This window comes from Lacerta agilis, chromosome 6, assembly GCF_009819535.1.
Source record: "Lacerta agilis isolate rLacAgi1 chromosome 6, rLacAgi1.pri, whole genome shotgun sequence".
Lineage (NCBI taxonomy): Eukaryota > Metazoa > Chordata > Lepidosauria > Squamata > Lacertidae > Lacerta > Lacerta agilis.
This window is the reverse complement of record NC_046317.1, coordinates 15431411-15456785: the sequence shown is the minus strand read 5'-3', so window position 1 is coordinate 15456785 and position 25375 is coordinate 15431411. Positions and strand designations below refer to the sequence as shown.

At 40.2% G+C, this 25375-nt stretch overlaps 1 protein-coding gene across 6 annotated transcripts in view; it reads right to left on the bottom strand.

Moving 5' to 3' along the window:
- NEK7 (NIMA related kinase 7) overlaps positions 1-25375 on the bottom strand; it is a 78320-nt gene that overhangs the window by 43900 nt on the left and 9045 nt on the right. For 2 of the 6 annotated variants that reach the window (XM_033151430.1, XM_033151427.1), the window contains exons 2-4: positions 16530-16615; positions 10346-10486; positions 443-505 (exon numbers count right to left, since the gene is read on the bottom strand). In XM_033151430.1, the coding sequence (XP_033007321.1) occupies positions 443-505; positions 10346-10486; positions 16530-16586 (261 nt within the window). In that variant the 5' untranslated portion in view covers positions 16587-16615. Of the gene's footprint in view, positions 1-442; positions 506-10345; positions 10487-16529; positions 16618-24648; positions 24715-25375 lie in introns of all 6 variants that reach the window. The other 4 variants (XM_033151428.1, XM_033151431.1, XM_033151432.1 and 1 more) reach the window with 4 other exon arrangements.

The following is a 25375-nucleotide window of genomic DNA, read 5'->3' as shown; positions in this document are numbered from 1 at the left end:
ATATTTTGTAGCAGGGTTTTTTTTTGGGGGGGGGTGTTAATGAAGCTAAAGCTAGAATAGGTTCTTATCATTTTAGCTTTCATTTGTTATTTATTATGAACCTTGTTGCTGTTGTCTGTAAGCTGCCCTGAAGGGCAGTGAGATACAAATCACAATGACACACACATAGAAGTAAATACACATATCAACTGCTCTGGTTATTAGCTATGGAGAGCCGAAATGCAACTCTATTGCTTCAAAACTCAGCTGAGGATATGCAAGTTTTGCTGCAGCTGCATTTAAAATACATGCATGCCCCTGTATCATCCCAAATCCATAGTCAAGACATTTTAGGTACGCCTTCTCTCAAATCTTTAGATATGGGAATAATAAAAATGTGAACAAATAAATGCTAAATTTCACCTTCATTCAAGTAAAAAAGAAAGTCATTATACATATTTACCTTAAGAAGATCTATTTCTTTGATGCAATCAGCACGGGCTTTGGCATCCATTAAATCAAATATCTTGTTTAAAAAAAGGGAAAAAAGAAATAATTCACATGATATATATCATCAATGTTTGCTTTAGTTAAGTGCCCTGAAAGTAATCTGTTGCATAAATGAGAAATCCCCAAACTATGTGACATGAGATATGCATTAAATTAAATAATTAATACCTGATATGAGTAGTACCCATTCACAAGAGTACATAAACATGGAAGAGGCCCCCTGCTGCACCTCTGAATGCTATGCTGCTCTAGTTTTGCCTCTTCTAAACAGCCTACATTGGGGGGGGGGGTAATTCTACAGCATTTCCATGGTGGATGTGTGATTGCATCATTCAATCACTGTTCATGTAGAGAAGCAGCAGCAGCAGCAGAATGACTTGGCTCCTTCCAATCACATGACATGCCCAGATCAGAGACTCATACAGAAACTAGGCTGCACCATGGGTGGATACTTTTCTAATATAATTTACACACGCTAAATGTAAACCTTTGGGAATACAAGAAGTGTGCCTTGAATTTTAATTCAGAGAAGAAGCATGTTTCAGCTATCTGACATTTCAGAAACACTGGCATAAAATGAACTGTGACATTCATTTTTAAGCACATCTGGCGTGGTGATGATAATCAAGATAGTTATACAAGTCTAGATCTGGAGCTGCATTTCTGTACATGCTATCTCATTTAAGAGGACCCCTAATGTCTATGTGACGACAGCTGATTTCCAGGGAGTCAGGACCTAGAGAGAAACCCCTAAAGGTCAGCACCACAAGAGAGTTGCATAAGAGAAATCTGCTCTTAGGCAACATGTTCATGTTCAGTGGGTCTTCCTGGCAAACAAAGCAGTGTTTCTTCTGCCTGGTTTTTCAGTGTGGTTGAGGGGTGCCGTCAGATACATGGTGATACGTGGATGTCTGATGGGATTGAAAATTGCAGGTGTGCTTTTTTGCTGTAATTTGAAGTGTCCACATATTGTGAAAGCAAACAAACAAACAAATGAAAGGCTGTCTCTGAAGTATAAAACAAGAGCACTGAGAAGCTTTGCAACCCCCAACCAGCAATGCACTTTTTCATCATCACTTAGAAGTCCTCACTAGAATTAAGGTAGCAAGGACAGTGGTCCTGTCAATCATTTTCCCATTATGACTTTCTTCCAAAATCTGTGCTCACTTGAGGAAGTTCTCTTACAGAAGCAAGATAATTTTAGTTGTCCCCATTTTTGTCCTCCAAACAAACGCCTTAACTATGTTTAATACACACGACCAGGGAAAGCAAAAACAAACAGCTTTGGCAACAGATGTTAACCAAGGAATCAGGATGTTCTGTAAATCTCACAGGAAAAATATATTTTAACCAGCCAAATTGCTAAGAGAAGCGGAAAGAAGAACTTTAACAGGAACACACCCCAGGATTCTCACACCTCTGTGCATTGCAAATGCTGAGATGATAGAAAGCAAACTCTCTGTGCTGCAAGTTATGATTCAGGAAGGAGACTGAGTGGCAAAGCAGAACGATAGCAAGATAAGTCACATGAATGGAATGTTATGACGAAAAAAAATAGCATCTGACTAATAGAGTGGGGAAGGAAGGTCTAGCACTGTATATTCAGTTTTGACTAAATATTGAAAAGCAAGCTGGTGTTGATGGAAAACACAGAAGCAAAAGTTTACGACTTGGGGTTTAGAACATGCCTGGCAAAAGAGAAATGTTGCAGCCCTCAGCTGCTATAAGTCTCAGAGCCAGAATGAAAAACACACTCTCTTGCTTAGATCACCTTGGCATTAAAATCCCAAGACTTGGCACATGTGATTAGCTTCCAAGAATCTGACTGCCTTTGGGAAAACACAGCAGGCATGTTCATGTTTTTTTTAAAAAAACTTACCAGACAAAAACCTCAACACACCAGGTACTTCAAGTTCCTATGTGCCCTGTCCCCACCACTCATCATTGTGAGACACCAACATCTGATCCCTGCTGTATCACACTGAAGGGGACAAGTTACGTTATTGCAGACCCCTTCCCTTCCTGGACACTCTGGAAAGGTTGAGTGGTAAGCAATAATGTCTAAATGCCCCCAATGTTAAACTCAGCAACAGAAGCATCTATTTGCAGAAAACAGCACCCATCATGGATTTTTTTGGGGTGGGGGCAGGAAAATGGCATGGGTTACTTCAACCCTGCACCATGATCCCAAATGGCCCCAACCCCCTCCAAATGCTTGTTGTTAAAAAGAGACATGGCAGGTCTCAATTATTGTAATTATGAAAAGCCCTGAAGTGAAATGTATAGTTTGATCCCAAACCCAGGAATAAATTAGGAAGAAAGGATCCATATAAGGGAGAAAAGCAGATAAATAGTAGGTTAACTAACAGTGAAATTCTCAAAATTCAGCCCCACAGTTTCCAACAAGGTTTACTGTCATGTAAATATGTCTAGGAGTACAGCCTAAAAAATTAAGCAAGTTGACAAAGTAAAACTGAACAGCTATGGAAATTTACCTTAAAATGTGCAGCATTAATATACAATATTTTAAAACAAATAGCATTTAATCCAGCAGTATCTCCTTCTCCAAATCACATTTCATTCCAAGCTTTCTGCTCATATTTCAGAAATACTGACACACCGATTGTCATCTTACAGTTCTTTGTTTTAACACCTAGATCTTATGTTGCACATTTGCATCCTAGATTTTATGCAAGAATGACAGCAAAGTATCCTTTGTGTGAACATTTGGAACTTAAGTCTCCCACCTCAAAAGCTATGGCAATGGCTTCTGAAGTTCATAAGAGCCTTGTTAGAGAAACAGCAGAAATTATTTGGATGACACATATAATGATTTGTCCAGCTGCAAGTATTTAAGCAGCTGAGTGCTTGTTTTACTGGGTTATTGGCTAATTCACAAGATTACTGAGGAAGTCATTATTGGGTTAGAAGCGTGCATTGCACTAATGGATACTGCACTCTTGTGATAAAATAGCTCTGCATACAACTGCTGGTTGGTAACTGAGAGCCACACTTTGCACAAGCATGCTACCATATTATGCAATAGTTTTATGCATTACTCTAGTTGCCTAGGATGGTGGAAAGGAGGTGGGCTGAAGGCATTTCTGTCAACCCAATGCAGTTGTTCCGTGAACTAAAAGGGTTTTATGCTGTGAACTGCTTTGATATCTTCACATGAAGGGTGGTATACAAATTTAATTAACCACCACCACCACAGCAACAACAATTATTGTCAGGAGCTGCTGGATCTGTGTGACACTCATCTATGTGGTGAACCACTGAATTACACATGGTAGAAAGACTCCACTCTCCGAGGTAGGCCATTGGATCTTTCTGGGCAGGAATGAACAAACAGGGCTTCCTGTTCCTGCTGAGCCTTGATTGAGCAACATTGTCTTCCTAAGCTCTGGCATGTTCCTGTACGCTTGCTCTTCATTTGTGCTCTTCTAGACTTGCTCTTCAGTCATGACTTTTAACTTGTCCAACAGCTTCTGGGTCCTGTCTCAGACTGCTACTCATGGCTAGCACTCACAGGGTCCTTCCATGAGCAAAACTCTCCTTCTGTCCACAAAGCGATTGTACTGGATGCAACCCACTGTATACTTTCCTCCAATGATTTCAACAGCTCTGAATTGTGCCCACAGTCAACATCACCCAAGCTCCAATTCTCACATGCAATCTTGTTGGAGCCAGAAGGAAAACATAGCCCCCTTTATGAAATATCACCACAAGGAAACATTTGTTTCTGAAAAGTGAATAGTTCTGAAGAGAGCTTGATGGTGTCATGAAGATACTATTACTTGGTAACGTGTGTTGAAGAGACTATGGCCACAATTCAGAAAAGCGTACAGCTAACTGACCAATTCAGTAGGGCTTTTGTCGCCTCTCCTCTCTCCTCTCAAGTTACATAATATAGTTCATTTTAAGTTCATAGGGGATTCAAAAGAAGTTTTCAATACAGAAGAGTGGAGTTGCTGTTTCAGGGGGAAATGTGAACATCCCCCTCTCTGTGTGTGGACAAGCTGTACTACACAAATAAAAGCTTCACTGAACTGTAACTACACAATGCCAAATTTAATGTTTTGAACAACACACCATTAGCAAAGTGAGCATTATAAAACAATTTGATATCTAAAATGGGGGGTGCTACTATAAATCAGAAAACTGAAAAGTACCCCAAAACAGAGTCAGCAAGGGATGCTGTTTGCACATTGTTGTGTAACACTATTTTTTCAGGAGAATCTGAAATTATGTCCCTGTGGCCTAAAGATACTATGTGCAACTGATCCATTCCAAAGTCAAGTCCATGCTTCTCTTGCTATCGTTTTCTCTTGTTAGATTTAAGTTTTGTGATGGACATGATCTTTACCAAATCTTCCCCCAGTAAGAAATGGTTATATAGTCTTAAGTGCAGGAGAAGGAACAGTACTAAAATGATCACATAGTGGGGGGGGGGGGAATAAGAAGTTATTTTGTAAAGGACATTCTTTCAAGTTTGTCCAAGCAACACACAGCACCTGGTACTGATTAAATTGATTGCCTTAGGGAGAATTCCAGAAGCCCAGAGTACTATTTAAGAGTTGGTCTTTGTTTGTGTTTTACTATGGAAGAGCCCATTAACACAGTATTAATAAGGTCGGGTTCCCCATTTCCCCTGAACAATCCCCAACTATCGCAGCCTAGCAAATTTATGACAAATATATCCATTCTCGTTGGCTAATCAACAACTAGAAGCAAAGGAACTTCCATGCTAATGGAAGATATTCGTTGTTCATTTATATAGAACAATTTACCTTTCCCTCAAAGGAACACAATAATATTGGTGGAGTGGCGACATTAAATAGCCTTAAACTGGATTTTGTACTACTCAATACCTGATTTTTTTCTTTCACAAGAGTTTTTGTAATCATTAGTACCCTTAAAACAAATTTGTATATTCCACTTAGCATGCACAATTAATGTTTTCCCAAAGCTGCAGACATACATATCATGACTTAATAAGATAACATATGAACAAACCTGTTTGCAGTCCACATACAGCCACATCACTCCTCCTTTCACATGAATAAAACAAGGCAGGAAATATTTGGTTACCTACAATTTCCCATTGCATCCAAAATTGGGAAACCATGGTTAATGGCTTTGGAACAATTCCAGGATATCAGCCAGATTCAAACCATGGTTTCACATCCTGACATGTTCCAAATTCATTTTCTATTATATCCAATTTGGGAAAGCAAGGTTAACAATAGTTAACTGAATATTTCCTGGCTTGTTTGCTTGCTCACCCAGAGGAGGAAGCTAAAAGGCTTTATAAAGGGTACAAGGCTCATTCATATCTCAGTTGATTAAGCTGATATATAATCATCCAGACATGACCAAATAGCCATGTACTAACAAGAGGGAGGAACAAAGATGTTTTACATTTTACATTTCTCAAGACAATGTGTTATCAATATACGAACGCTGATGAATTACAAGTTTAACATTTCTTTTGGTACCTGTACATTGCAGGGGGAAAAACTGCAAATATAACAGCTTCTGCATCCAACAAAACTCTAAGACTAAAACATTTCAATGGCATTTGTAATGACTAAGCTAATACTCAATCTTTGTCATTTTTATTAGTTGAAAACAACTGTCCAATAAACTGTTAAATGATTTGAAAACAAAAAAATAAAGGCAATCTTACTATTTTGTTCAGAAGTCCATGTACTTGCACATACTACACAATGCTTAAAGCTTACAAACAAATACTTCTAAAAGAACCTTGAAATCAATTTCCCACTCTAACTACAAAAGATTCATTTAAAAAAAAACTTGGGGTGGAAGGGTTTCAGAAATCTTTTATAGCTACATGGGACTTTTTAAAAAGTGTTTTTCATTTATTTTCATTTAAAAAAAATATGATTTAGGGGGGGAAATCTAGTATTTTTCCTGGATAGAAAAACAGACAAAGACTTTCCTCACAAAAGAGGAAGGCTTATATCAGGCTTCCTCAACCTCGGCCCTCCAGATGTTTTGAAACTACAATTCCCATCATCCCTGACCACTGGTCCTGCTAGCTAGGAATCATGGGAGTTGTAGACCAAAAACATCTGGAGGGCTGAGGTTGAGGAAGCCTGGCTTATACAGAGGAATGAATTAATTTGCACAAAAGTATTTTAAGTGTGAGATCAGGGTTAAGCCTGAGGAATGTGGACATGCTGCTAGATTGGAAAAGGGTTGGTATCCATTTAGGTAAGAGGCATGGAGATTACGTATGGGTTTGCAGAATGTAGGGAATCTGAATTACAAGTGCAATCTTTTGTAGACTGTAAAGCTAAACCTGGTCTAAACTTTGTAAAATGTTTTAAAAGCTAAAAATCCTGCTCTTCACTCAGCACCAAAATGACATCAACGCTGGCACCAAACAAGCCTCTTAGAAGCTACAGCCCAATGCAAAGAAGGCTTTCAGAACTTCCCAAATCTTCCCCACATACCCCGCTGCTACACACAGAACTTATAAAAAGAGAAACAAAAGATCTTTCTTAAACCAGGAACATGTTTGCCAGTCATTACTGGTCATGTTCTCTGGGGCTAAAGGGAGCTGTAATCCAGAAACATCTGGAGGGCCACAGGTTTCCCAGCCATGGTCTAGTCTCGCACATCCAAGGAACCCAGACACATCTTCAAATTTTGGGACTTGCTCATTACACAGCCAGCCATCAAGTCAGACCTAATCCATTGAATTCATGCACATCTATCTACTGCACCTGCAGTTAATTGGCTAATGCAGCACAGCTTTCTATCTGAAAAATGTGAAGAAATTGTGGCAATAGGATAAAGATAGAAGAGATGTATGAAAGGAGGATAAAAAGTTGCTGAAGAGGACACCAAAACGTCTCAGAGGGAGAAGCAAACAGGGAATGAGAAGATAGGTTCATGTTTTGTTTTTGTTTTTTCATGGCTGTAAGGTCCGTTGGGTGGTTGCTCGCGAGTAACCAGGCAAGACTCCAAACCGTCTTTTAACAGGTTTATTGTGCATGCTATTTACAGTGCAGAGCTATAAGTTCATGTCTGTATCAATCACTCGCAGAATCTGGGAGTGGCCCCTTCTGGCTGTGACCCCAACGTAAGAGTTTTGGTATCCCAAATCTCTGCCTCCCCTCCTTACGTTTCACCCCTCTACGTACTTGGGGCGCCGGAACTGGCGTGTCTCCCTCCTCGCCCGCTGAGCAAGGGGAGTGCAGGGTGTCTCCAACATCCCCAGAGCCTCTGCTCTCAAGACCCGAAACTGCCTGCCCCTCCCCGCTGGAGGCATCGCTGCCACCTCCGCTGGAAGAGGAGGTGCTGCTGGTCAGGTGGGGCCTGGGCTCTCTGTAGCATCCCGAGAGCCCTTCCACCACCCTGCTCTGAGCCAGGGACAGTTCCCTGACAATGGGCCTTAAGCCAAAGGCAAAAATCAGCATGGGTAGGTGGCAGTTTATATGTTGCAGGTGGGGTGATGATCCTTAGAGATGGTTGCTAAAGCTGGGAGCAGTAATGGGATTAAGATGAAGAACCAAGTAGAAGGGAGCAGAAAGCTGGACTAGCCCTCTTAAAAAAGAAAGTCTCCCCACATTAAATTCTCATTTCTGAATTTATTCGGCATTTATTTCTCTCAGTCCAACAACTAGACTTTTGAAGTCTATAAAATAAGTCAGTTAATTCAAAAGGATGCTTCTTTTGAAACACTCCAGCTACAAGCTTTCCCCCCTGCAAAATGTAATACTGCTCTTAAGACCATTGGCGTTTGATCTCAGAGAGCAAATAGACTTTTTTATTCAGAATGTATGAACAGCACTCTGATCTTTGAAAAAGTAGTCTCTTTTGAATCATAGAACTAAATGTTTTCAATATAGTGTATTTAATAAACCACAACCTGAAGAACCATAAAGAGCTTTGGCAAAACAAACAAACAGAATTCCCTACAAATGCAAAAGCAATAAAAAGATTACCAACCAGGAAAGCAAAACGGCCATAGTTTTTTATAGCATAAAACAGAACTTACTTCCTTAAGATTAATTAGTTCTAATTTAATCCTGAAGAAGCAATTCGCTGACAACACACAATGAATAATTAATCCATGTGCCAGATAAAAAGAATCCTTTTATGATCTTCTAACACAAGGTATTAAGAGTTGAAATGAAAGGGGAAATGCATGGAACTACTTAGGGCACAAAATGCAATGGAGCTTCTGGAAAGAATTCTAGCAAAACATTTCACCCTAACTCCCATGTAGACCAGACTAGCCAGAAGTTCCATAACTTCATGCATTCTTAAAATAACAACAACAAATAGTTACTGTTGCTGGGCAATTCAAAAACCTATTAAATTCTCAAGTTTAAAAACAGTACAGTAACAAACACACACACAAACTACAGTCTTCATTTAGATACACTTCTTTTGACATTTATGCTGCAATTTAGCACTATCCTGCTTCCTTCTCTGCTAACCCTTGAGCCCTCTGGCATTTCCATATAATAAAAGAGCTTATATTCTGCTAGGTAAGTTTTTGAAAGATGGACGCTTTGAAACATTAACATGGCCAAAAAAAAAAAGTTTAGGAATCCGAATTACTTTAATGCCCCACAGACTTCCAGACAGAAAGCATGCTAGCAAGTAATATAATGCAATGTAATTTTTGAAATGTCTTTGTTAATTAAAAGACAGCACTTAATCCTAATCATAATTGGCCCTGTAAAGTATTTAGGATGGGGTGCAAGAGCCACTCCACCCAAATTTCATTAAGATACATGACAGTGTGGGAGTGAGCATCACAAGTTAGCCCTGGGTATCTCGTAACAGGGTAGATTTGCACAGGACAGCAGAAGGACTAGGAAATGACTCACTAATACAGATGCGTGTCGGGACTTTCCACTGTTGTGAAGGCACTTTTCAAAAGTTATTCATTGTAACACAGTACATAGGACTTGGAGAGAGAAGTAATCCACAGAAAAAATGAAGCAATATTTGCAACACTTTAACAACATTAAGAAAAACAATCCAATCTAACAAGGAAAACCTTGCAAGGAGACCTTGCAACAACACAGACAAGAGAGATCCCCTTCATTGCTGCACTCACAGCAAGTTTGGAGAGAGCAGTAAAGGGGCTTGCTAGCCCTTTTTATGCTCACGTAAAGTCAATGTCTCCCATTCAAGTGAAGAAACTAGAGTGTCTTATTGCTCTAGAACAGCCTTGCCCAACCTAGTAAACTTCAGATGTCCTGCATTACAACTTACATCAACCACAGCTACCATGGCCAATAGTGGGGAATTTTATTGCTAGATCTTATTAAGAGTTGTTATCAATGGATTGTATAATTTTATTGTACTTTTATTAATTTGAGAGTAGCAAATTTCTTATGTGATTATTTAGATTTTCTTACGACTTGTGAATTATGTAATCGTTTTGATGTGATCTGCTTTGAGCATATTTTACTGTGGAAAAGTAGTTTAAAAATAAACAATTATGATTATTGCTTTTATAAAACAGCATTTCAGCAATTTAAAATTTATCAAAGGTTCTAAAACAATGCTAACTCCAATTGTTTTAGAATCAGCAGTTGACTTAGTGATGAGAGGCAGAATGAAAATGAAAAAATAAGGATCCACAAAAGGGGTACAGAGAAATCAAAGGGGATATGATGTCTGTATTTTGTTTCTTTTTTGTTGTTACAGTTTGTGAAATGGAAAATGCAAAAATAAAGTAAACCCCCCCCCACAAAGGTTCTAAAACAATGGTTACCTATTGACTAATATATAAAACAACATTAAGCAACCTTTCCAAAAGCAGTAGCTAAGTTTCTCATTGCATTGCTCGAGACATCCTTACCTGCACTTTTTTTAAAGCTACTGGCACGCCGTCCAACAAACATGTAGCTCTGTAAACTTCACTAAACTGTCCACGGCCAATCTTCTTTTCTATTCGGAAGTTTGCTAAAGTATTGTAGCCCATATCAGGTCGTAAGGCTTTCTGCAGTCAAAGATACAAGAAAACATAAGGTATACCTTTAGATACTGGAGGAGTATGTGCAATCATACTTTTCCCCCTCCCAACAGCCAGTTGCTCATACCATTAGCTTTAAGAACATGAATTTGAGATTGGCTGCACAAAGTAGAGAGGCTTTAAAAAGGCAAGTATGCGTGCACTGGCAGAAATAAGCAGTACTCAGTCACGGTGTTCGAAAAGCTATATGGGTGTATTTGTTCTGAGTTTCCTAATGCTCGCTTTGGAACTAGCTACGGTAGGTTCCTAATGCTGGAAAGTCAGTAGGAATCCAGTTTGAAATGGATTCTAAGTTACTGGGTTTTAAAACCGAGAACTAACCCTTTGCTAGCTCCACCACATCACCAAGTGTCTGTGGGTCAACACTGCACTGACACTGGTTGGCAGTTTTTTCCTAGACCAGGCATAGACAAACTCGGTCCTCCAGATGTTTTGGGACTACAACCCCCATCATCCCTGACCACTGGTCCTGTTAGCTAGGAATGATGGGAGTTGTAGTCTCCAAAACATCTGGAGGGCGGAGTTTGCCTATGCCTGTTCTAGACTCAATCCAAGGGCCTGACTTTGAACTTCAAACCCTTAAATGGTTTTAGGTTCCAATCCCCCCAAAATGATCCTAGCCAAGACCTTCAAGATTAGGTAGGTGCACCAGGTAGGTACTCAGAAGAAGGCCTTTTCAGCTCTGGTACCTAGAATTTGGGACAGTCTGTCAAGAGAGATTGATACTGTTCCCATGCAGTCTGTTTTCAGGTGAGGACTGAGGACAGTTTTATTTGTGGGGCTTCTTAAAATCATTGTTTTTTGGTTTGTTTTTTTAATTTGCCCATTTCCATTCTTTCAATTGTTTTCTCTAGGAACCTCCTTAAAAACATGGTTTTATCTGCCTTCGTATTAAACTGTTGTTTCTATTGTTTACTTTCAGGGTCACATTCTAATTAGGTTTTATGTAAAGCTACCTTGTGTACTTTTTTGTAAAAAGGAATATAAATGAGTATTAATATTTACACACAAATGCAATGGACGAAAACAAATGAAAATTACATCCAACTCTATGCATGCTTACTTATAAATACATCCCAGTGAGTTCAGTGGGGTCTATCTCCAGGTAAGTGGGCATAGGATTGCAGACAAGAGTTCCTGTCAGTGGCACTTAGGCCTACAGTCCTTCCCCTACTGTAGACAAGCCCTCTGACAAGTCAGACATGGGTGATAAGTTGTGACCAATAATACTGTTTATTCCCATTTCACCTGACACCATAGGTATTCCTTCTACGGATTCAGGTCTAGTCCTCATATTGTTAAAATATACATGTATAGTTTTGGATTTTCAAGAGAAACATGATCATGTATGTGCTTCTGAGTGGGCCTGTCAGCCAATTTAACATTGTCTACCTAGTTCCTAGGACGCGGGTGGCGCTGTGGGTTAAACCACAGAGCCTAGGGCTTGCTGATCAGAAGGTCGGCGGTTTGAATCCCTGCGACGGGGTGAGCTCCCATTGCTCAGTCCCAGCTCCTGCCAACCTAGCAGTTCGAAAGCACGTCAAAGTGCAAGTAGATAAATAGGTATCGCTCTGGCGGGAAGGTAAACAGTGTTTCCGTGCGCTGCTCTGGTTCACCAGAAGCGGCTTTGTCATGCTGGCCACATGAACCAGAAGCTGTACGCCGGCTCCCTCAGCCAGTAACACGAGATGAGTGCCGCAACCCCAGAGTCGGACACGACTGGACCTAATGGTCAGGGGTCCCTTTACCTAGTTCCTAGGCGTAAGTGGACTTTCCACCCAAGAGGTATGAGAATACTTCCTAGTGTTCAGTACAGATGAGGAGAAAGGGATGAGAAACCCAGGACAAATTACTTCTGAAAATTGTAGCTGAAGAAGACGGGTTAGAGCAAGTTCTTTCTGCATTGAAGGCATGCACAAATGCATCCTGCAATGTTATCTGTGACCAATGCTTTGTCTACTACTGAGAGATGGAAACTGAGCAACCGTTAACAGATTGCTTTAGAGATCAGGAAATTGATGAAGAAATGCAGAGTTCTAAGATCCACAGTTCTTGATTATATTTAACTATTTGTATTCTGAAGTTGGATATGCTCCATTTGATGTAGAATATATACTGTAACTGGCTTCTCCTGTTTGTGGAGGAGACAGCAAAGATTGTAAGATAGAGTCAGTGATACTCCAGGTAGTTCTCTGTTCTGTATCCCAAGCATTTTATATTTCAAAGTTTTGCATACTCTTGTGACATGCAGCATCCAAACAAAAACAGTAACAAAATGAAGGACGGCAACAATTTTGTCATTTTGTGCCCTTGCATTTTAATTTAAAAGCACAAACAGCAGCAATTCTGAATGCTCTAAGTACTCAATTAGTCTTCTTTGAACTGCAGTGGGTGTTAGAAATGATCCTAGGGCTTTTGCCTCCCTGATGCTCAGTTACACAATCAAAAATAAATTAATGTTACTTACAAGCACCTACATCCAAATATGTTGTTGCTTCGATAGTGATGGTACTGCAGCAATTCAGCTATATATATTCAAAGTGAAGCCTATGCAGATTTAATGAGGTTATCTGCAGCATTCAGAGTAAAAACAGAGAAACTTAGTGGAGTTCTCTCTTATTATTCAAATGTTCACATTGCAGAGAACCAGGAAGTGGCTTCATTAAGCTACGGGGTTTTGTGGTTGTTTAACCAGCATATATTTCAAAATTTGAATTGGGAATTGCATCCTCTGTCTGCACAGTAACTTGACAAACATTAGCGTGAACTACTAAGGCAGTGTGACAACCGCATGCTGAGAGCAAAGTCTCACTAATGTGTTTTGGCATGCAGGTTTGTAATCACACATTTACATATGCAATGACCTACATTTGCATGTCAGATCACACACTGTCTGGCTTTATTAAGACTGGGCACCTCCCTGTGTTTGGCGGCCAGAGTGGCGAGAGCGGGCCAGAGGGCGGTGTTTTTTTGGCAGTTGAGGGATGAACTGCCACCGAGGATTAGACTGATATGGCCTGAGCATTAGACACTTCATTAGAGGTAATCTGTTTAACAGTGGGCAGTGTATGTAAACTTCACAGCCCATTTGCAGCACCTCCCCCGCCTCCCCAGCCCCAATGGCCTTTCTTCAAAGGGCAGTGTGGCTGACTGACAGCTTGTCTCATCTGCTCCCTTGTCTTGTCATACAATTTAGACGTGGAGACCTGACATGAGAAGGAACATAGCTGCACATCTCCCAACTATCACCCGGGCCTCCCTCCCAGCCACTATGCAATTTGGGAAAGCAATAAACTCATGCATAATGGGAGCATCAGTTGGTCAGAGAACATATTACATACATTTTGGTAAAGATCACACTGCATCTTAGACCAGCACATTAAAATGAAAAGCAGTAGCAACAACCTCTGCATCTCAGCTGGGGTGTTGCTTTTGGCATAACATAATCCATCTATTGAGCTAGATAATCGAGGCCCTAACAATTCTCTCCCATCCAGTAGCACCTTAAAGACCAACTAAGTTTGTTCTTGGTATGAGTTTTCATGTGCACGCACGCTTCTTCAGATACACTGAAACAGAAGTCACCAGACCCTTATATATAGTGAGAGGGTGGGGTGGTGGGAATGGGTGATTGGCTGATTGGAGAGGTAAGCCTGCTGACAGCTGTTAACGGCTGCAATTGGCCTTGCAGGAAAAAGCTACTGTCTTGCTACAAAGGAATTTCAGAAATAGACTGGAAAGAGAAGTTGCTGAATTGCAACTTATCACCAAACCTAAAACCATGGAGAGACCTGGTCTGAACAGAGACATTGGATTCTTATCTCATTATACACAACAAAGCTATTTTTAGCCATCTCACCCCTTGCTTTTCCCTGCAATACAAATTGCAGTCATTAACAGTCGTCAACAGGTTTACCTCTCCTATCAGCCAATGACCCATTCCCACCACCCCACCCTCTCACTATATATAAGGGTCTGGTGACTTCTGTTTCAGTGTATCTGAAGAAGTGTGCATGCACATGAAAGCTCATACCAAGAACAAACTTAGTTGGTCTTTAAGGTGCTGCTGGAAGGAATTTTTTTAAAATTTTATTTTGTTTCGACTATGGTAGACCAACACGGCTACCTACCTGTAACAATTCTCTCCCATGTTCTGGGCAGACCCGGTGCTGGCTCCTTGCAAACCGTAGTTTGCAAATCAGAAGGCAGTCACAGGAACATGCTTTGGATTATTTATTTGTTTTGTTTTGTTGTTTATTAAACATATATCCCCTCACCTTCCATCAAAGGAGCCCAGGGCAGCAACATGTCAATGCAAAAATAATGCAATTAAAACTTCTAAAACAGTTCAAAACTAAAAGCAATCACCTATTCACAAAGCTATTAATTTCAGTGTTCAAATTATTTCCTAATCATTTCAGGATTGGACACCTACACCAATGTGAATTATGGTTAATGGTAGCCTGGGTGGGTTCCCTTGTAACCAGATCTAGAAACAAGGGTGTTTAGAAATCCTGGTTAAGACAGCACCTTCAACTGGTATTTTGGTATCCTCAAAGTGAAGATGTGCACATACAAACACAGCATGTGAACATACATCAGACAGTCATGACTGGCCAAAAAAAAAAGTGCACATCATCTTTGAAAGCATACGTCTCCCCATCACACTTTTTAGTGTATGGGCGACAAACCACTGGTGTATAGCAGCAGAACATGACTACCACCTGAGGTGTAAATAGGCTCAAATTCCAAAGCAACAGCTGTGCTGAAATCTGTGAATGTTAACAACTTTCCCACTCCCTGTTTGTTACTTAAAACTTGTTATGTATCAGAAAAACATTTCATCCTTTTAATTAGACTGTTTTTTGCTGCTGTCCCGACACTCTGCCGAAAAACAGGGTTACACAAACTCATTCTTGGTATGCTTTTCAAAATCCAAGAAGAAACTTTGTTCTGCTACTGTTTCTTCGTTTACTTCTAAATACATAATTTGCACTGACGCAATTATGACTTAGTAAACTGCATTCTCTCTCAGGTCACTATTTGATATTAGCATTCCCATGGAGCTACACAAAAAGATTATATGATACAGAAATTTGAGTTGTACTGGCACATCTGCACTTCAAATTTTAAGGGACGTTCTTTCAGAGCTATCCACCAACTAACTCCTAAAGCAGGGGTCCCCAAACTAAGGCCCGGGGGCCAGATGTGGCCCAATCGCCTTCTAAATGTGGCCCGCGGACAGTCCAGGAGTCAGCATGTTTTTACATGAGTAGAATGTGTCCTTTTATTTAAAATGCATCTCTGGGTTATTTGTGGGGCCTGCCTGGTGTTTTTACACGAGTAGAATGTGTGCTTTTATTTAAAATGCATCTCCAGGTTATTTTGGGGGCATAGGAATTTGTTCATATTTTTTTTTCAAAATATAGTCCGCCCCCCCCCAACAAGGTCTGAGGGACAGTTTGCTGACCCCTGTCCTAAAGCTCCCACTGGTGGCCTCTCTACCAATCTCAGTCACCACCAAAGGGTTACTCAAGAACCATATTGCCCTGAGGGGACAAGACAGAACATCACAGAGAGGAGCACTAGCTTCATGATTTCAGTCTGAGATAAATTTGTCCTCCCTCAACTGCCGCCACAGGGCTTTTCAAAATCCAGCTTACCTTCAGGATAGAGGAGAAATGTTGTTTTGAAAAAGGTTTTTCTATTGTTGTTGAAGCTAAACTAGTGCTTATTGCTTTAATATTTCTACAAGAACTGATTTGTTATTCACCTAAAACGTAGTACAGTATACAGTTATAAACAAACAAGCTGGAGTCCAAGTTCCAACAGTAAAAATAAAATGGAAAGGGGAAAAAATCCATAGCACCATTCTAGGGCTACAGTATGTAATGGAAATGAACAGAATAACACCAGCAAAATGTAAGTCAGAGTAAGTTATCTGGGCTTTTAAATTCTGTATTAATGTACCCCTTCCTACCTAGTCTGAGCAACTTATGCATTGTCCTACCTGTGGCTGAAATTGAGGAACAGGAGGGCCTGGCATGCCTTGAGATTGCTCATCCATTGTTTCAAATCACAACACTCTCAAGTGACCTGTACAAAAATATGAATGACCTTTATAAAAGAAATACGATACAATGAAATATTTTTGAATATAACCTTCCTCTTTGGTTTTATTTCTGTAGCATCATTAGCTTACACAGTGTTTTACAGAGCAGGACAAAGGACTTTACCATCTATTTATATGGCTGGTATGTTTTGTTGTTGTTGTTTTCCCACTGATATTACGTTTTTTGAAATATTAATGTATTATATGAACCCCCCCCTTCCTCTCTGCTATTATGTATTGTATATTTCCCTTTCCTGTAAGTTGCTTGGAAACCTTTGGGTGACAAGCAACTAACAAGTTGTTGTTGTTGTTACAGTATCAGACCACAGAAATGTGTAAGCAGGGGGGAAATGTGTGCCCCTGAAGTTACATTTGCTTGTTTCATGTAGGGAAAGATGAGGATTAAGGGGTTAAACTAAGCGGTGGCCTATTATGTCCTTATACATTCAAGTCAATTATGTGACATGAAAATACTCTAAGTCAGAGCTTTACAAACTTTTCATGTTGGTGACACACGTTTTAGACATGCATCATTTCACGACACGGTAATTCAATTTTGCATCATTTCGCAACACAGTAATTCAGTTTTACTAGCAAACCGGAAGTTAAACTATCCCCTTTCTAGCCCCAAGAGGAGCATGGGGAGCGTTTGTGCGATACACACCGACACATTGCAGCCAACACACTAACGTGTTGCGACACACAGTTTGGAAAGCTCTGCTTTAAGTGGTCAACCCTCTGAGGGCAAGTTCACACGTGAATACTCATGAATCAATGAAATCAAGACTTGCCCGACAAGTGATTTTCAATCTTTTCAGACCCACAACCCACCTTTAGCCCTAACGTGAATTTGGGGGCCCATTTCTTTTTCTTTCTTTCTTTTTTAAAACCATATAACTGTATATAACATACAACTGTATAGCAGTAGTGCTTCTGCTGTGACCCACTTAGGTGAGGCTGCAACCCAACTCACCAGCTGTAAACCAATGGAAAAGACAGTCACAGATAAAATAACCCCCCTCTCTCTATATATATTACTCATTTACTATTTTTTTTAAAAAAAACAAAACAAAAAATCCAAAATTCCCTTTAAAAATCTTTTTCGTCAAATGCGCATTTCCCAGGAGCAAAGTGTAAGAAAAGATTAGGATTCATTTAAAAGAAAGAAAATTGACTACATTTTGTAGCCTGTCATTTTCTTTCAACATCGCTGCTTCTATTCATGTAGGTCTGAGATCAGAATCAAATGTAAAAGCATTCTGATCGATATAAAAAAGCAGCTAGCTACAAAGAACAAAAAAGCTTCTCTACAGATCCTTATTAAAACAAAACCAAAAATGCAAATATTTTTAACCTAGAAACACGGAAGGAGTCTATCCAATTGGGAAACAGCATCAAAAGGAAAACACTTTTTAACAGACAAGTTACTTCTTAAAAAAAATTTTTTTTAAACTGTTTCCTAACCCAAAGTTTTGGACAGAGTGTAAATCATCTTACTTCTTTAAATGTCAGTTTTATGCTTTTTCTCTTTCCAGGAGTTTTTAAGCTGTGGAAATCGTTCAGAATAAGGGAAACATCAATATTTTGCCCTTTTAACTCCTAAACCAGAAGCAAAGCTTTTCTACAGAACTGTTCTTATTGGTCTTTGCCCTTTGTTGAATAGTGGCAATAAAACTGCTCCATAGCAAATGCTTTTCCCATCTACTTTGCATCTCAAAAACAAATGTCGCTAACATTTTTACAATGAATTGAGTAGCACACACCTTTAAGATAATAACCGGTACAGAACCTGAATTTACCATCCATACAATCCAGCTTCGTTATGCATTATTTTTGTCCTGGCTGTCATGTAACAGTTTTTAATTCAATTAACAAAAGCCCTTGTTTAAATATTTTCCTCCTCTTAAAAAAAAAAATCAACTTTCAGACTAGTTTCCAAACTGTGTGCTGAGAAACCCCATAGGTTCTCTGGAAACTTATCAGATGATCATTCAATTACAACATCATGACAGAGTAACTTTCTTAAAAGTCACTGTGCATGCAAAACACTATCAGATAGTTTTTCAAACACATGGTTTACCCTGTCAGTCATGTAGGTCAATGGTGAGTCCAACAAGCCTGGCTAAAATCCCACATGTACTGGGAGACCACACCTTAAAAGTGACCCTAGAATTTCCTGCAATCTAAAGAGGTTCTGTTAAAGATACAGAGGGTATTCAAGGGGTGGGGGCAAGGAATCAAAATGGAAAGTGTTCTTGAAGGTCAAGCTATGGTTTCCAATGCTCTTATTTCAGGCTTTTTGGAAATTACGGTAGTGCATCTCATTCATACATACTGCAACACTTGCTCAGTGCCTGCTAAATAAGAAGGAATAGGTAAGGGTGGCAAACATTGGCTTCAGACTCAGCACAACCAAAACTTTTGAAATCAATTCTGCCCACTTATTCAAAAGTCTAGAAGTCACAATCTCTCAAAGAACATCCTGTGTATACCCTCTGATTACTTTATAAGTGGGGAGGGGTTTACCAAGAATCTCATAAATATTATGGTACCCTTTAATTCCTAACTGACAGGAACACCAAAGATTTAGTAGAACACCTAAAACACAGAAAAAAAAACTGAAAGTGGAGATAAGACCAAAATATTGTTGGCAGCGACATTTTTTTCCCCCACAACGCTTGGCAAACACACTGTTATTTAGGATGCATGATGAGGTCAATGTTGGCAACTCCTTGCAAGATCCCAACATGTTTTTGAACATAAGGCTCAAAAATACAAAGAAGTCTTAGTGCAGTAATACTACATTGGAAAAATTAGGTCTCTGTCTAGGCAAGTCTGAAAAAAACAGAATTTAAATGGCCAAGCAGTCTGCAGAGGAATTTAAGGCCACAAGTGTCTTAAACTATGATGTGGATATCACTAATTGGATCTGATACCTTCTTATGTAAGCTTGCAGGAATAATCTCACATTTCTCTTTTAAAAAATCTTAATCAGGAAAGAATGACACCAGTGTAGCATAGCAGAACAAGTGCTGGACTTTGGGGGTACCTGGGTTCAAATCTTTGCCTAGCCACGATGCTACCTGGGAGTCCTCCAGCAAATTTCTCTTGGCCTGACCTACCTCACAATATTACTGCTAGCATAAAATAAGATAACCCCATATGAACTCCAACATGAATCTTACAATATTATATGTCTGCCACTAATAACATAGCTGAAGACTACAGTGAGTTTGGACAATTCATCTCAATTTAAGCTGAAACATGTATGCACCTGTCGCTTGCATGCACACCAAGTGTTGAAGTTTGCTTACTAGCTCAGCTTATTCCAAAGCTGTTAACCATAGTTTCCCAGATAAAACTGGAAGCTATGAAAGACTTCCTGGTTGGTTGGTTGGTTTGCTTTCTTGCTTGATCATGTGAAAGGAGGAGCAAAAGTCCATGCTCAGCAAGAAGGCCCATTAATATCTCAGCTAATTACACATTTATAGATACAGTTCTTTTAAATTTCTGGTTTAGATACAATATAAAATAGAAAAAAGAACTTGTATAGGCACAGAAGGCAACAAAATTAATTCTCACCATTTAGCTGTATTCTTAGCATTTAATAGATGGAGTTGATTTCAATTTTCTGCTATAAAGAGGTAGACTAATATTTGAACTAAACAACTGTTAACTCCTCTACCTTCCCATTATCATACGAAGCATGTCCTGTCTTCATGTCCTTCCGCCCCCATTTATGCACCATTGAGCTCTTTGGTTTGAGCAATGTAGACTTTTAAGGTTCTGCAAATGTCCAGGGAATGCCAACTCTTTTCTCCTCTCTCAAGTTCTTGCTGCAAGCGGAAGTTAGAAGCGACTTTAGGAAGGAAGGCTGGGTCGGTACAGATGACAACTCTCTCTTTGTGAAAGGTTCAAGAGTGCTCTCGGTGTGCAGTTCTGAAAATCTGCAAGCTGAAGTGATGGTCACTAATAAGGCAAGCTTGAAGGATGGCAGTTTGAGGGAGACCTTCCCCAGTGGTTTGAAGGGAAGCTTCTCTAAAACACCTTGTGGAGGTCCTAGAACGGGAATATGTGGCTGGTCAGGGGACACTTTAGAGTTGCCCCTCTAAGGAATCGTTTTCAAGAGCAGATGGGAAGAGAGGCGGGCAGTGGATGGTCATGAAAGGATGGAGGAAAGGATGGTGGAAACTTCTGGTTTCTTGCAGGAGTGGCTTGTGGACACACACAAGAGTCAAAATGGTATCTAGGTGGATTGATATAAACAGGGGGTGGAGGGCCTCCTGGAGTGTAGAAGCGTATCAATGATGTCTGCAGGTAAGTCCAACTTGGTTAGGCATTGCTGTTCAAACTCTAAACAGTCAGCTGGAGCCACTTGAGAGCTGGATGAAGGATCAGGCCCTGAAAGAGGAGCTCTGTTATGTGAAGTGTCACAGAGGGGAGACTGCCAGGTGGAGTATTTGAGGGAACCAAGTGTGCTGAAGCCAGAATGGTGTTATGAGGAGAACACTTGCTGTCTCTTCTCTGATTTTCTGGAGGACCCTCAGAATGATGGGGAGAGAAGGAGTAGAGAAGACCTGGTGGCCATGATGCCTCCACTGATGACTGGAGCTGATGATTCCAGTCTGAGGCAAAGAGGTCCACTTGGCATTGGCCAAATTTTGACAGCAGCTGTTGAAAAACAGATGTATGCACTTGGTCCAATTTCCTGTGGCTCAGCCAGTCTGCTTGCATGTTCAGGAGACCAAAGATGTGCTCGGCTGTGATTGACTGGATGTTGTGTTCTACCCAGCTAAGGAGCAGGGATGCTTCCGCATGAAGCTCCCAAGATTGGATGTTTCCTTGTCTGTTGATGTTGGATTTCACTGTGGTTGATTCCATGCAGATTAGGACATTGCCGAGTTGGAGAAGAGGAGCAAAGTGTTGTGGGGCTAGGTGAGCTGCTCTGAAAGCTCTAGCCAATTGATGCTCATTAACACTTCCACAGCAGACCATAGGCCTTCAATGTTTAGATTTACACAGTGAGCTCCCCATCCTGTGAGGTTGGTAGCAAGAAGAGCAGTGGCAGAGAGATCTGTCCTGTCCTTTCTACTCTCCATTGCCATGGTGATGAACACTTGTTCAGAACAAAGTTAATAACTCCACTGAAAGGATATTTACCGGTAGTCAGAAAAATACCTTCAGTGCATTTTGAAGAAGGATATGATTATATGGCCCAAATCTAGTAAACTCTTAGCTGCAGTGATAATTTTTATATTTTCTTTCATGTACTAAAAAAAATTGTAAGGTGCCCCTACTGTGCATCTGTTTCTTCCTATACCACTGCAGGCTACAAGACACAAGCTTAGCTTCTCAATTGACCTTTTGTACAAATATAAGTGACACCCTGGTCAGCAGCCCAAGACACCAAAAATGCTTGGATCTGATGGCAGAGCAAGTACCCAACCCAGCCACTGCAACCTGGGGAAAATGTTGTTCTGATCTCAAAATATAGTAATAAGATGCGTACATGAAATAAAGTCCACAAATCAAATCTTCCTAATGTTTTCTTAGCCCTTGAGTTGCACAAATTAAAACATCCTGTTTCTACTTGTGGTAGACAGCCAGTGGGAAACAAATATTTATTGAAGGAAATTACAGCAAATCGAGACTAGCGGAGCCCCTGAGCAGTTTTCAAACCAGGTCCCAGGCAGCTGCATTTTCAAGCATTAGGCCTACAACTACTGTACTTCATCATTTTTCTCATCTTTCCATGGCATTGTTGTGAAGTGGGGGAAGGGGGCTCAGAAAAAAACAGCCCCCATCACTACAGCCAGTGGAGAGAAACCGATGATGAGAGTAAACAATAGCAGAAAATCAGTGGCAACAATGTCTGCCTTTTTGTAAAAAGAAAAACAAAGTTTCATTTCGTTCATATAAGCATAGGTAAAGGGACCCCTGACCATCAGGTCCAGTCGTGTCCGACTCTGGGGTTGCGGCGCTCATCTCGCTCTATAGGCCGAGGGAGCCGGCGTTTGTCTGCAGACAGCTTCCGGGTCATGTGGCCAGCATGACAAAGCCGCTTTCTGGCGAACCAGAGCAGCGCACGGAAACGCCGTTTACCTTCCCGCTGGAGCGGTCCCTATTTATCTACTTGCACTTTGACGTGCTTTCGAACTGCTAGGTGGGCAGGAGCTGGGACCAAGCAACGGGAGCTCACCCCGTGGCAGGGATTCGAACCGCCGACCTTCTGATCAGCAAGCCCTAGACTCTGTGGTTTAACCCACAGCGCCACCTGGGTCCCTTTCCATATAAGCATAATGCTTGCCAATTCTGACAGGCATCTCCAGGAATACAGAAGCATTGGAGCCATGGCACTATTAATCCCCACTCCCAAAATTGCTTGACTAGATGTGACTGGGTCATCTTGAGCCTACTGCAGTATCTCTCACCTCGATCTACCCCACAGGGTTGTTGTGAGGATAAAAAGGACTGGGGAAGAACAATACATGTTGCTTGGAAGAAAGGCCGGTCATAAATGCAAGTAATAATAATACCAAGTGGTATAGCACCATTCACTTCAATGGAAGTAATTGGTATTAAGGGAGAATATATTTTCAGTTCTCAAAACTTTTATTTTAAGGGGAGTGTTATTTGATTTAATCTCAAGATTCAACCATTTCTCCTACATGCATTTCATGTTCTGCCCTTTCCTGTCAGGTACATTTCAAGAAATAAACATTGTTTGGTTCACAAGCCAAAAGCAAGCAAACAAAACAATGATTTTATGTCATTCAGAGGTGTCAAAGCTATGAAATGCACACTTGTGGAAGTAAGGTCTCCTTTCTAGAGCCTGCAGGGATTTTGTGTGTGTGTGTGTGTGTGTGTGTGTGTGTGTGTAGGCGGGGAAGATGTGAAATACCAAGTAGCCACCTATCATTATACCAGTGATATTTCTTTCACTTATTAAAAATGTTAAAATATTATGCCACACATATATGCAAGCTATTTAACATACGTTAGAAGCACATTTTTGGTCACACAGAGATTTAAATCACATACACAGTGAAGAATTATTCACAGTGCTAGGGCTTCATTATTATTTTTTCTGCAACAGTATTCCACTGCTGAAGAGAAAAGTATGGTTTAAAGACTGGCTTCTCTCTTCAGGGGTTGGACTAGATGACTCTCATGGTTCCTTCCAACTCTACAATTCTATGATTCTGCAGTGGAAGCAGCTGGAGTAGTTAATGATGCTCTGCAAGTGGTTCTCATTGATATAAGTCTATCACCTCCCCCCCCCTCAGGTAGAATGATTTATCTCAGTGTTGAACAGCGCATGCACGGTTGCGCATTGACACAAGTTTCATTTTACATTAGATACCTGGTGTAGGCCATGATCTAAAGCTGTGTTTATGTAAATTATCTGCTACACGTATCTAGATTTCACTGAAGCTTTCCCTCTCCGCATTTAAAAAAAATTAAAAATTAATGGGATTTTTCTATTAGCTATTTTCACATCAACTCTTCCACCATTCCCAAACTTTTTAAACTCAGTAGACACTCAGTACAATTCAATATATTCTACTCATAGACTACAGCAGAGATAATAGAATCATCGAGCTGGAAGGGACCCAAGGATCATCTAGTCCAACACCCTGCAATGCAGGAATCTCAGCTAATGTACTGAGCTCAATGAGGTACTGTAAGTATAGATAGGATTTCTGCCTAAGTACAAAACATATGTGTCTCTAGTCTGTATCCTAAAAAAAAAAAAAAAAAAAAAAACATTTTCAATCCAGAGCCTTTAAAACTAATAGAAGTCAAATCCCTGAATTCAGTAGCATAAGACTTGTAACCAACATACAATGTGCATTAGCTTAAACCCCACTTAAAACCAAAAAAGTGCAATGGTGTGCAACCAAGTGCTGAGTCTAGGTTGAGCTTTCTAGCCCTCACGAATGCAGGAATAATTTTTAAAAATAGAATTACAAATAGTGTTGGAGGCAAGTAACATAAGGGGATAAGATTCTTTACCTTTTTCAACTCAGCTGATTTTCCAAACCATATAACAAGGTAATCTCAAGGACTGGCTCAAGGACATCTACGTGTAGAAAAGTAAAATGTATGTTGTCTACTAATTGTAGTTCAACACGCACATGAAATCAGTTATGCAAATCACCTTAATTATCTGCAAATAAGATATGCAAATCAGCTGCAGCTGCCTTTTGATTCATGATATATTTACGATGTGGCCCTCAGCACAGAGGAATTTGGCTGCCTTTTTTGATACAGCGATACAAAGGGATGTTTTTCCACTCCTTCCAAGTTTCCTACTGTGGATCTGGGCAACTCCTCTTGTACCCAAGGGCTGCAATCAAACATCACTATAAAACCAGATTCCTACAGCTAATATGTACATGTAATTAAACCCAGATCCCCACAACTAGTATGTACTTAAAAGTAGCATAAGATGCAAGATTACGATCCTTGCTTTAATTTGGTGAATGCCAGGCTGCAACTAATAATATTCACTTGGAATTTGAGAAGGGAGGAAATCTCGTCAACTTCTCAAAAAGATTCTCTGTATGTATCCTACATCTGAGCTTACACTGTTAACATGTTTTTCAAGTTGAGCTCTGCTAGAAAATATTGCTAAAACATTATGATTTTCGCAAATGGAGCTAGGAACAGGGGCTTATCCTCCTGAATGTTTTATTTCTGAGCTCGGGTTCCTTCCTTGCTGCTCCATTTCACTTAATCAA